General features: G+C 53.8%; 2 protein-coding genes across 2 annotated transcripts; both read right to left on the bottom strand.

The window, feature by feature from the left end:
• Nucleotides 1–1,450: 1,450 nt before the first annotated feature.
• VOLCADRAFT_120797 (uncharacterized protein) lies at nucleotides 1,451–4,025 on the bottom strand (the record flags this gene model as incomplete). The annotated part of the gene is made up of 7 exons (XM_002949612.1): nucleotides 1,451–1,635; nucleotides 1,918–1,996; nucleotides 2,141–2,242; nucleotides 2,707–2,823; nucleotides 2,914–3,132; nucleotides 3,377–3,446; nucleotides 3,868–4,025. The coding sequence occupies 7 exons, from the start codon at nucleotides 4,023–4,025 to the stop codon at nucleotides 1,451–1,453; spliced, it is 930 nt and encodes a 309-aa protein (XP_002949658.1).
• A 1,540-nt stretch (nucleotides 4,026–5,565) lies between these two features.
• Nucleotides 5,566–10,662, bottom strand: VOLCADRAFT_74347 (uncharacterized protein). The gene is made up of 6 exons (XM_002949611.1): nucleotides 10,215–10,662; nucleotides 9,979–10,135; nucleotides 9,456–9,553; nucleotides 8,882–8,971; nucleotides 8,053–8,333; nucleotides 5,566–7,898 (listed from the first exon to the last, which is right to left on the bottom strand). The coding sequence occupies exons 1-6, from the start codon at nucleotides 10,590–10,592 to the stop codon at nucleotides 7,805–7,807; spliced, it is 1,098 nt and encodes a 365-aa protein (XP_002949657.1). The 5' UTR covers nucleotides 10,593–10,662; the 3' UTR covers nucleotides 5,566–7,804.
• Nucleotides 10,663–10,763: the final 101 nt, after the last annotated feature.

The following is a 10,763-nucleotide window of genomic DNA, read 5'->3' as shown; positions in this document are numbered from 1 at the left end:
TACGAATCTCATGGCCCTCTGGATGCCGTTATCACCGCATCCGGGTGCATCTTTCACGGACATGGGCGTTTTTATAAGCGGGTACTGTCATATGGGTACTTCTTTGACATTTGCCATGGGACGAGCGACAAGTTGCGGTGTCTAAGATGCACTCGTCGAGGGTTGCAGTGATGTGTGTGCCACAACTTATGGGGGCCTCCGCCTCGTGTGGAGGCGAGCAGCGCGCAGCCAGTCTTGAGGGCATTTGGGGTTGTCGTCCACATGTTGGCATGGAGGGCTCTAGCTGAGACGAGAGCCAGGGATTTAGCCGGCGACAGTTATGCTGCGTCTTCGCCTATCAGATGACTGTGATATGAGATCACGTAGGACAAGTTTTGCCCAGCATGTCTCGTGCAAGGGTGTGACGCGCATGTAGGAAACGTATGAGAGTTTACACCCGAGGAGCTCATGGGTTCCCAGGGAATCGCAGGAAAACTCTACTGATGTCGCATCAAGGTCCTCGGTGCAAAATTAGGCTTAACACGAAGCCCTAGGGCACCGCGTCCCTGTAATATCCACACAGCAAGGTGGGAATGACCCGGGGACGAAGGGGGAACGAAGGGGCGCGCTGTGAGGTAGCTGCAAGGCTGCATAGGCGGAACCTACTAACGTACGCCGTTGGGGTATTCTGCCAGCGTCCCGAGTCCCTGCTGTAGGGGCACGACCAGCTACGGACATTCAAATGTAAGCAATTAGGCCGAACACTAACAAAGTCACTAGCCTAGCACTCCTAACTTGTGACGTTAGTCTCGCCTACGAAACCACACACACATGTGCTTCCAGTCTAAGTCTCGAATCCATGTTCTTCTCGATATACAGACCCACCATGCATTGTCCTCAAAGTAGCTCCTTAGGGATAACCCCAATTATTTATATCCACTTTTGATGCCGCATCCCCTGATGACCGCATGGTGCTCTTGGCAGTCCAATGGTTTCCCGGATGAAAAATGTACAGCATGCGTGTGCCTAACCTAACGCTTTGGCCGTTCTGGCCCTCTTCCACCTCCCAACTGCATATAAAATTCTGGGGTGAATCCACACTAAAAGCTCCCACCAGGAGTGAGGGCCCAAGGTGCTGTGCATGCCAAGAAAAGTCCGTCCGTTATGCTGCCGAGCTAACCACCGAAAGCCCGTAAGGCAAATCCCCATCAAATCACTGAAACGAATCTATTCTGAAAGGGGTCTTCATCATGTCAGCACGCTACCTCTCAGGCCCATCACGGCATCCACATAAAGCGCATGACAGTAGCGGCATGTTGCAGACGTGGTTGCGCGCAGCAACCATCGGCAGCTGGCAAGGCTAAACCCAAAGCATCCAGCTTCTAATTGGATAAAATCATTCATTTCTAACCACCCTCCTTCACTCATAACGGCTTCACAGCCCAAGGCATGCGCCTCAAAGTACCACACATCAGCCGCCGACGCCATTGCATGCAAGTACGCAACAGCCACCAAAGCGCTGCAGCACCTTGAAAAGCCATCCGAGGACCAAAGAACGCAACAGACCTTTTCGTGTGCCTGCTGTGCTTTCTGCCAGTTGCTGCTGTCTGCTGCTACCATCCGAAGTAATGGCCCGGCACAGTCCATCCGTGACTACTGAAGTCACGACGTACCAAGAAACCCGCGCAGACTCGAACGGTGCATGCGCCACTTCCTCCTGGACCTCGCAAGTTAATGCTAATGGCCTGCGCCCATGAAAATGAATTCTTTAACAGCGCGAAGGCGCCCAAACAATCCTTCTCCGGTGCATATCAGGTCCCATCCCAATCTTCCGGAGTCGACGACCTATTTGCGAGCCTTCATGAATTTATCTTCGAGGAGCACCCTCTTCGATGCTTCCGCTTTTGCCAGTGGAATCATGGTGCCCACCCGACGCACCGCCACCGCTTGCGATTTGATTCATCTTGATGTAGTTATACCACGCAAAGCCAGTCAAAGAAATAAGGTAGCCAATGCCCTGCAGAGACACGCGCGCGACGAGGGGGTGCTTTAAAGGAAAAGGACGCACTCGGAGCGCGGAGACCATGAAACTGGTGAAACGCTGGTGCGCAGGACGGGAGGAGCTCGTCATTCAGCGGTCAATTCTCAGGAGGTCCCTCACCTGCACTCCCGTGACCACTTCCGCAAAGAAAACCACACCGCACACCACCAAGAGAGTGTTCTTGACAGTCCCAAGGACTTTAAGCGTAAGGCTAGAAGCCAGCTGCAAAAAGGAAATGGTTCCGTGGCACGACGGATGGGTAAGTTGTCATGGGTCCTGCCCACTATGACCCAAATGGATTGCCAGCATTATGGGGACGTGGACAAGTGCCGTCCACAAAACCGTGCGAAAATCAAGGGCTTTGCACGAGATAGGTGGTGAAAGGGTTCAGATGGGCGCTGAACAACGAGAAATGCAAGCTGCATTCCTAAGGTGACCACCACCGTGCTTTTATTGTCTTCTCATGGGTGCACAACACCTTCCCAGCACAGGCCCCGTTCTCCTCATGTCTGTGATGGCTTGATGATATAAGCTAGCCTGCTGGATTAACGCCATCCGTGCATCGGTCGTTCTCCCGTTACCTTGTATCCGTCGATGGCAGCAACTGCCGTGACCTACCAGGCATGCCCAACCCCGCCCCAGTCATCGCAAACCCACCCAGCCAAGCACCCAGCCAAGGGCCTTACCTTAATGGTGGTGTACGCCAGCGTGTTGACCGCAAAGCCCATAACGGCGGCGGTCAGGAACAGCCCGGGATACGCCCGCACAATCTCAAGGCTACCTGTCGTCCAGATGGCGTGCATCTCCCAAATCGCAGAGCCCAAGAACAGCCAGAGGCAACAGGCAGGTGCCAAGTACATGAGGCCTTCAATGGGGTGGAACTTGAGGCCCACCAGCAGGAACTGGGTCATCACGAGCCGGATAGACTCTGCCGTCTCTGAAGAGAACATGAGCAACAGGCCCACGACCGACATGCGGACCTCGCCGTATGCCGCCACGGCAGTGCCCGTGGCCGTCAGCAGCACAGAGGCGATCATGGGTCGTGTGGGGTCCTCAAGCCGGGCTAAGAACAAGCACACCATTGTGACCACTGGCGTAAACGCCTTGAGCATCTGCGCCGGGGACCAAAATCAAAGTGACGGTGATGCGGTCTAGGACTACCAAATATGCGGGATAACTAAACACACTTACTATGGCAGCTCGCCTTTCTGCAAAACCCGAAACTGAGAACCTGGTTGGAGCGACCATTAAGCAGGGGACCATGTCTCCCTTGGGCAGGATACTGAACCACCGTCCAGGATGTGACCCATGCCTATTTGCGTGAGGGCGCCGTCTCAGGGAACTACCCAACCCTACCTGGATGAAAGCCACTGTAAGGTACAAGTACACCTCGTTCCCAGTCCACAGCGTAAGTGCCATGAAAAACCTGATACGGCGATTTGGGCCAGCGAAAATATACAAGGTTTAAAGCATGACGAGCATCTCGCCACGCACTTGCAGGCATTGCGGCTGGTGCGGGTGAAGGGGAACCATGAGCTGCAAAGATGATGCAACGTACAACGGCCGTACCATGAAAGCTTTCATGCCAAGATGCGGACAGCATGTGTTGCAAGCGCACCAATGGCAAATCGCTGCGGAGAGGTGGCAAGCAGTCGGACCGTATTAGGAGGCCCGGGTGGGAAGAATACCAGCAAACGGAACCTCTGGCAGGCGTTCGCTGCAGATGGATGGAAAGCTGGGACTTTCACGTCCCCGCTGGGACTTTCACGTCCCCCGCCGCTACGGGGCCCCACTTAGTACCCCAATCGCCTGCTTCTCCGTAGACTTCCATACGTGCTGCTGCATACCCGATGGGAAGAATCTTGGTTATCCAGAAGCGCAGGCGCACAATAGCGTGCGTCTCCACTACCCGCAGAACACGACAGCAAATGAAGCTCAATAGACCACTCATGACCATTCCCATGACACTAACTGTCATGGGGTACTTGAACTTGAGGTCGACCATGATGTACCTAGAAGACACAAGGGACAGCTTAGACCAAAATATTCTAGCCACAAAATTAATAATCTAGGAAGATATCATAGCTGCAAACATTTCAGCGCTGTGCAGCAACTGCCTTGGTATGTGCAAGCGGAACATACTTATTGAGGATGATCAACGCCGAAGATACTGTCATCCATGCTGCTGAGACCAGAACTGCAAGCAAGACTCTCAGCCATCCAGACTTCAATTTTACAAGAGACTTGTCCTTGGTAATCGGGACTTGTCCTGTTAGGAGCGGTTTGCGCTCGGCTATCCGCTCAGACATTATTGTCGATAATGATTCGGACTTGTTTACTATAATTTCTTTTCGGCCAGGCTCGTCTGGGTCAATCCTCATCGGTTCTGTCAGGAGTCCCGACAATCGATCAGTTTGCTGAAAAGCTAAACTTCTATGGAAGAATTAAACAAAATTTGACAGCTTCTGATAAAGTCATCAGTAGGTTGCGGGTACCTGTCAGGATTAACCGCTCTTTGCAAGTCCGATCACGACCGTACGCTCGGCTCCGTTCGGGCTTGTGGCCCCTGCTGGATTCCCTCCGTAAATGAATTTTCCATATGTACGCATTCTTTTTATGGCATGCGCAAACGAGTAGGTAGTACTTACACCAGTAGTTAAGTTCAATTATCCGGCGGATTTGACGCATCGAATTGAAGGATGCTCAGGCAGTTGGCGGCTCGTAGGTTTCGGGCAGTGTTTGCTAGCCAAATGCAATGCTCTCCCTCAGTGGGAACTGCCGGGGCCCGTGAGCTGTCGGGGCAAGACTGCCACCAGCCAGCCGCTTCGTTTGCTCTGTACAACGGAAGGCCCCAAATTTGCACTGAAGCACGTACTGACAGGCAGCTGCTCCAATACCTTTCGCCAAAGTCCACACCAAGACTTGAAATATGGCGGCAATTTGCAACCTCGGCGACGGCAGCAATTGCACATCGCCCAGCCGTTTTCGTCGCCAGCGTGACTACTGGGAAGAAAAGCTCGACCACTGCAAAGAAGAAGCCGCCTTCGGCATCGGGGAGTAGGAAGGCAAAGTCTTCTGCTGCGTCCAAGGCCAAGACGGCACGTTCCAAAAAAGCTGGCACATCGCGCACGAGCGGCACCGCTCGGGGACGCGCTGCGGCGGAGCGGAGGCGTGTTAGCGCAGTTGCCAAGGTGAAGGCCCGAGCGGCTGAGTCCATCGCCAAGGTAAAGGCACGGGAGAAGGCTCTTGCGGAGAAGCTCAAGGCGGAGATTAAAGCCCGTGCAAACTTAATTGCCAAAGTCAAGGCCGACCAAAAGGAAAAGTTCAAGATTGCTTTGGAGAAGGTCAAGGCCAAGGCTGCCGAAAAGATCGCCCTCTTGGAGTCCAAGTCAAAGACCGGCGGACGCGTTAAGCGGGCCCCGAGCGCTTACAACCTCTATCTCAGCGAGCAGATGAAGGCTAACTCGAAGCTAACGTTTAAAGAGGCCAGCCAGCGGTTTAAAGAGCTGCCGGGGGGGGAGAAGAAGAAGTACGAGGACCAGGCCGCGGCCGCTAAGGCGGAGGCGCAACAGGCACGCGAGAAACTCGCGACGGAGCGCGCCGCACGCCGGCCCAGGAATGCGTTCATGTTCTTTTATGCTGAGCAGCGCCCGGTGGTGCTGGCGGCCAACCCTGGCCTGTCCGCGGTGGACATAACGAAGAGGGTTGGGGAGATGTGGCGCGGCATGACGGCGGTAGAGCGCCAGAAATACACCGAGCTGTCGGCTGCAGACCGGAAGGCCAAGGGCCTGGTGGAGGTGCCGGCCGTCTCAGGAGCTGCCACCGCAGCCATGGCAGCCGTACCCACGCAGGCTTAGGCCTTAGATATCTGAGTGGTAGTCGTGGAATTACCCGGCTTGGCAGTCCGATATTGTTAGACATGGATAGGCTACACGATTTTCTTACGTTCATTATGGCTTATGTGAAGGTCTAGTTTTCGTTCAAAACGCACAGGTGCGCGCTCAGGAGACTCGCATTGGGGTCTACAATTACGTCAGGCCCATAAATATACGAGGCAGTACCAATTGGGTGTAAAAGTGAGCGGCGCAGGGGTCTTAGATCATGATGCCGCGGCCTGCTGTTCTGCGGGTTTATGCTAATTATGGCCCCGCCTTACATCACTAGATGTTGCATGTGGCCTTCGGAATGTTGGATTGCTGTACTCGCGTGGGGGAAGATTGATATTGTTTGGTGGGAGACATGACATGCCGGTATACGTACTGTGTGGATTATACTGACAGATGCACTCGGATGGGGGCTTGCAAAGACTTGCTTTTATAAATAGGGACCGATGGCCTGCATGGTTAGAAATGTTAGCTATAGCTCCGACGTTGTGTATCGACGGTTACGTTGTAGTGCTGGCCTCGCTTTTCTTTTTGGTCTTTTTCCATGAAGTTTTGGATGGCACGACCCACAAGATCTGGAATGCCAAAAGACTCCAACGACGCGCGCTCAGGCTGGAGCCCCGGACCATCCTGGGCCGAGTGGCTATTGTTATTTGGCGCTCATGGTCCTGCTGATGTTCCTCGGGAGCTTGTCCTTGCGTCATGTGCGTTTTGTCATGTTGGTATTTTAGCACCTGCGTTCTTCTCTTGCATGTTCCAGAGTTGTACCGTGGGTTGGAAGAGTGCGGCGGGTCCCATCATCCAGGTAACAAATGCACGATGTGAGCGATACATGGCGCTTCTCCCAATAGGCTAAACCGTGGCCTCAGATACATTAATAGGATATGATCTGGGCCTGCATTCTTTTTTCGTTGACAAATTTGGGTTGTGGAATTGTGTTTGAGGATTTTACCGGAAGGGCACAGTGGCGGTGGGTGCGCTTTCTCTGGCGGTGGCGTATGGAACTGGACAAAAGGCTGTCTTCATGCCGAATGCGCCTGATGCGGTGTGAAAAGCAGCTAAACGTAACGCCGAACAGTTTTTCGCGGGTTCTTACATTTCGTGACAACGTTGCTGTTCAAAACCATCACCAAAATCCATAGCACTTATCCCTTGTCACACTTCCTGTGCACACGGTACAACATCTCTTTGATTAAATTGGTTAGCTCAAATCCGTATTGATAGTTGACCGCATAATCAGCTGCTGCGCGTCCGCATCACTGCAACCGTACGCGTCCAGCCCGTAACCCTATGCGTACGAAACATCCAGACGACAGCCGTAGACTGTTTCAGTTTAAATTTGCCTACCATGATGCTAACTTTCCCCTCTCCACGCAAGTTAAATGGGCAACTGTCCATTTAATATAGGAAACTCCAATCTCGCACCCGAAAAGCTTTCGCATGGCAGGGAAATGGCATGTCGCACCCGGCTGCATCGCAGTAGACCTGAGCTGACTCTCATTGTACAAAATGCCAAAGCAGTGTCTACTTAACAGCCGCGGGTCTCATGCCGCATATTCCACACCAGGGTTGACCGCAACCCAACATCTGTATCTAGGCGCATACATACGAACATCCAAACTGCGCAGTCACTGTCATAATATCCCATAGCCACCCTCGTTCCTCCATTCGCGCTTTTCCACGGCGTATCAGCGCCCCTGACAGCTTCCCACAGTTGCAGCGTCCGTAGCGCACAGACGACCACGAAACTACCTTATGAACCTCATGGAAAAGACAACCGCCCAACCCAATCCCTAAACCCTAATCCCCGCCAGGATGATCGGGGTCTCATGCCTTTGTCACTATCACGACACTCATATTTTCGCTGCTCGCTCTTTAGAATGACACCGGTTGTTCCCCGTTAGATACTGGGCGGCTCGCAGTCTTGCAGCAACCAAAGTCCGTTGAGTTCCTCAGAGTCTGGGTCGGGCTGCACAGCCAGGAAATGCAGACCCCTGCACCGGCGGTGGGTGTAACAACAAGCGGGCGGCGGCACGAAGTTAGCACGTGTCCTGAACTAAAGCAGTAATTATATGCTGTATTCTCCCAAAGCACATGCCGTCAACAACTGTGTGCTACCCAGGTCACGAACCCGACGGCGATACGTACTTGACGCCCTCCTTGGCGATCTCCCAACCCTCCGCCTCGCCGATTGAGTCTTCGTTCGGTCGCCAACTGCCATACTTCCACCGTTGGTTCACCCCCGTTTCAAGGATAAGACAAGAGCGCTGGACGTCGGCCTTGACAGCCGCGATTTCTAAGCCATTCGTCCAGGCTGCCAGGGGCAGAGCACGCCTGCTGAACACCACTACGCCAGGAATGAGGATATCCATGGGCAGGTCCTGCAGCCCTGCCGTCCCCAGCGAAAACGTCCCGCCAAAAATCTCACCCTGGACGCGAGTGCAGGGAGGTCAGGTGTAAAGCGGAAGTTAGAACGCCAATACTCCCTCGGCATTCTTTGGCACAACCGTGTCAGGGCAACACGTCCGCGTGAACATGTTGACCAGCCTTGCCGATGCTTACGTCCAGGGTTTAATCTTCAACCCCGATACCAGGGGCCCCCTTACCCAAGACTGTGTGTTCCCTGATGATGTCATGCAGATGATTACCTATGGTCGATTGTCAGTTTTGCGCCGTCCATCTAATGCCATTACACGGTAGTGTAGGGTGTGGTTCTATACCAATGATCCTGTATGTTATTTAATTGAGATACCCTGTAAGAGAAGGAGGTCCTGGAGCCTCTCACAGAGCCATTCCCGGATCAGGGGGTCGCAATCAGCCCACCCAACGCCGACAAGTCGCCCTTCACGCCAATCCAGCCCAACATCCTGCCTGGCTCGCACAAGTAGGCATCGGTTTCCAAAACGGCAACTGGCTCCCTAGCCCAGAGTATGCTGCCGCCAGGCCAGCTGTGACCCACCAACAGCGGATTGCTCACCTCCTCCACCTTTCTCAGCATCTGGAGAAGCGTTCCTAGCGGCAGCTGCACAAACGCCCATTGCTCTCCGCGAAGCGCGTCAGGCAGCGCCTACAGCAAGATCGCAAGGGGATAAGCCGATCGGGGAGAGCGGCATGTGCCCACACGCGAGGCACAGAGGTCGGGACTCCTGACGGCATACATCTCAGCGAGCGCTCAGGGGAGCAAAGTTCACAAGTGATCGCTTTGCGAATGGTGAGATCCATACAGATAAGACTATAACAACTGAGCGCGTGTTGTGCCGAAGCTGTCAACTCGCCAAGCATGGGCCCAACGGCTGAGCTCCCGAAGCGTGTCCTATTTTGTCAAAGCCAGGCTCCGCAAAGCTACATGATACGGATTACCAGGCCGATTCCCCCTTGCGCATCTGAGCTTCACATCTTCCCCGCCCCATCTTCTCTCTTCCCATGCCGCCTCGAAAAAGCCGACGCAAGCTCCTCCTTTGTGCCCCCTTTCTTGTTAAGCTTTCCCCCACGATGACATCTGTGGTCGAACCCGCAGCATGCCCCTTGCCTGGTCCTGCGTACGCACCCACCTCAGGTGGGCCCAGGTCCAGCTGGAAGAGCGACTGCGCCTTGTCGCTGTAACGCGGGTCGGTTTTGTAAACCGAGTCTAGCCGTTCGTTAATCCATGCTGCACAGCACAGGGTGGTAAAACTGATGCATGAATGGAGACGCAAGGGCTATGTAGCCAAGGGGCTCATTGCTCTTTTCCAGGGCGCCGTGGCATTAATCTTTCAACTTGCCCCTAAATCAGAACATGCACCGAAAAATACGAAGTTGCGTGAAATTGCAGACCCCTCGCGCGATACGTGTTGGCACGTTCAGCTGGCGAGAAAGGCAGAGAACGCATCGACCAGCAGTGCTAGATGTAAGGACGGGGCTGGAGTTTGTCAGATCATCAACGGCATTGTGCGATACAAGACCCCTGACATCGTATGGCATCATATTACCAAGAAAACTATCATCTATATAAATTTCCCCCTGCATAGATCAGGTTGATCCCCAGGATATACATCAAAGCGCGGTGATGTGATGAACAAGATCACCCCTACTCACACATAACAGTGAAGCAGCGGCGGCTAGGCACTGCCTTGATCTGGCAGTCCGTCAGGGCCTTAGTGATGATGGTTTGCATTTGGCTCCGGAAGAACCGCGCTTTCTCAGGTCTTTGGGCGCCGGCCTGGGCGAGGATGCGCTCAATGGCGCGCTTGAGCTGCGCGCAGGCATCTGGAGTCAAGCTTTCCAGCCGTCGGGGGTAAGAGGTTCGGGGAGCGAGCTGCTGCCAGACCCACCTCAGCGCTATTGATCTTGCTGTTTGGAAAATACTCCGAGTATTCAAATTTGCGCTCTGGATCGCAAATCAGGAGCTCCCAAACCTTCTTTCCACGCTCATCCAGCAGTGGACGGGAGCAGAAGTCAATTTCCCACACAGTCGATTTGGGCACTGCCTTGCCTGTGGACGATGTACTAGCTTGCTGAACTGCGACATCGCTACTACAGACGACCACTTGGCCTCGCCGTTGTATCCGCCGCTGTTGAGGAGCCGAGGCACGGAGCTGGGTCCCACGCCTCGTTGGCGCATGCGGCAGCAAAGTGCAAGGAGATTGGATTGAAGATCTGGCGTGCGCTGGAGGCGCGACAAGGCGCTGGGCACCTAAAGTCGAGGACATTTCCGACGGCCAAGCTATACAACCACAAGAATGAAAATAACTAGATCTCACGATGAACCCTTATAAGCATGAGATATTATTATGAAGTAGGACTACAGGTATGTGCTATGATACAAATCAACAAACGGTCATTCTCCGATTTTCGTTTTTGGACGTTGGAGATGGAGCGGC

Source organism: Volvox carteri, assembly GCF_000143455.1.
Source record: "Volvox carteri f. nagariensis unplaced genomic scaffold VOLCAscaffold_15, whole genome shotgun sequence".
In the NCBI taxonomy this organism is placed as follows: domain Eukaryota; kingdom Viridiplantae; phylum Chlorophyta; class Chlorophyceae; order Chlamydomonadales; family Volvocaceae; genus Volvox; species Volvox carteri.
The sequence above is the reverse complement of the archived record's forward strand: the minus strand, read 5'-3'. Positions and strand labels throughout refer to the sequence as shown.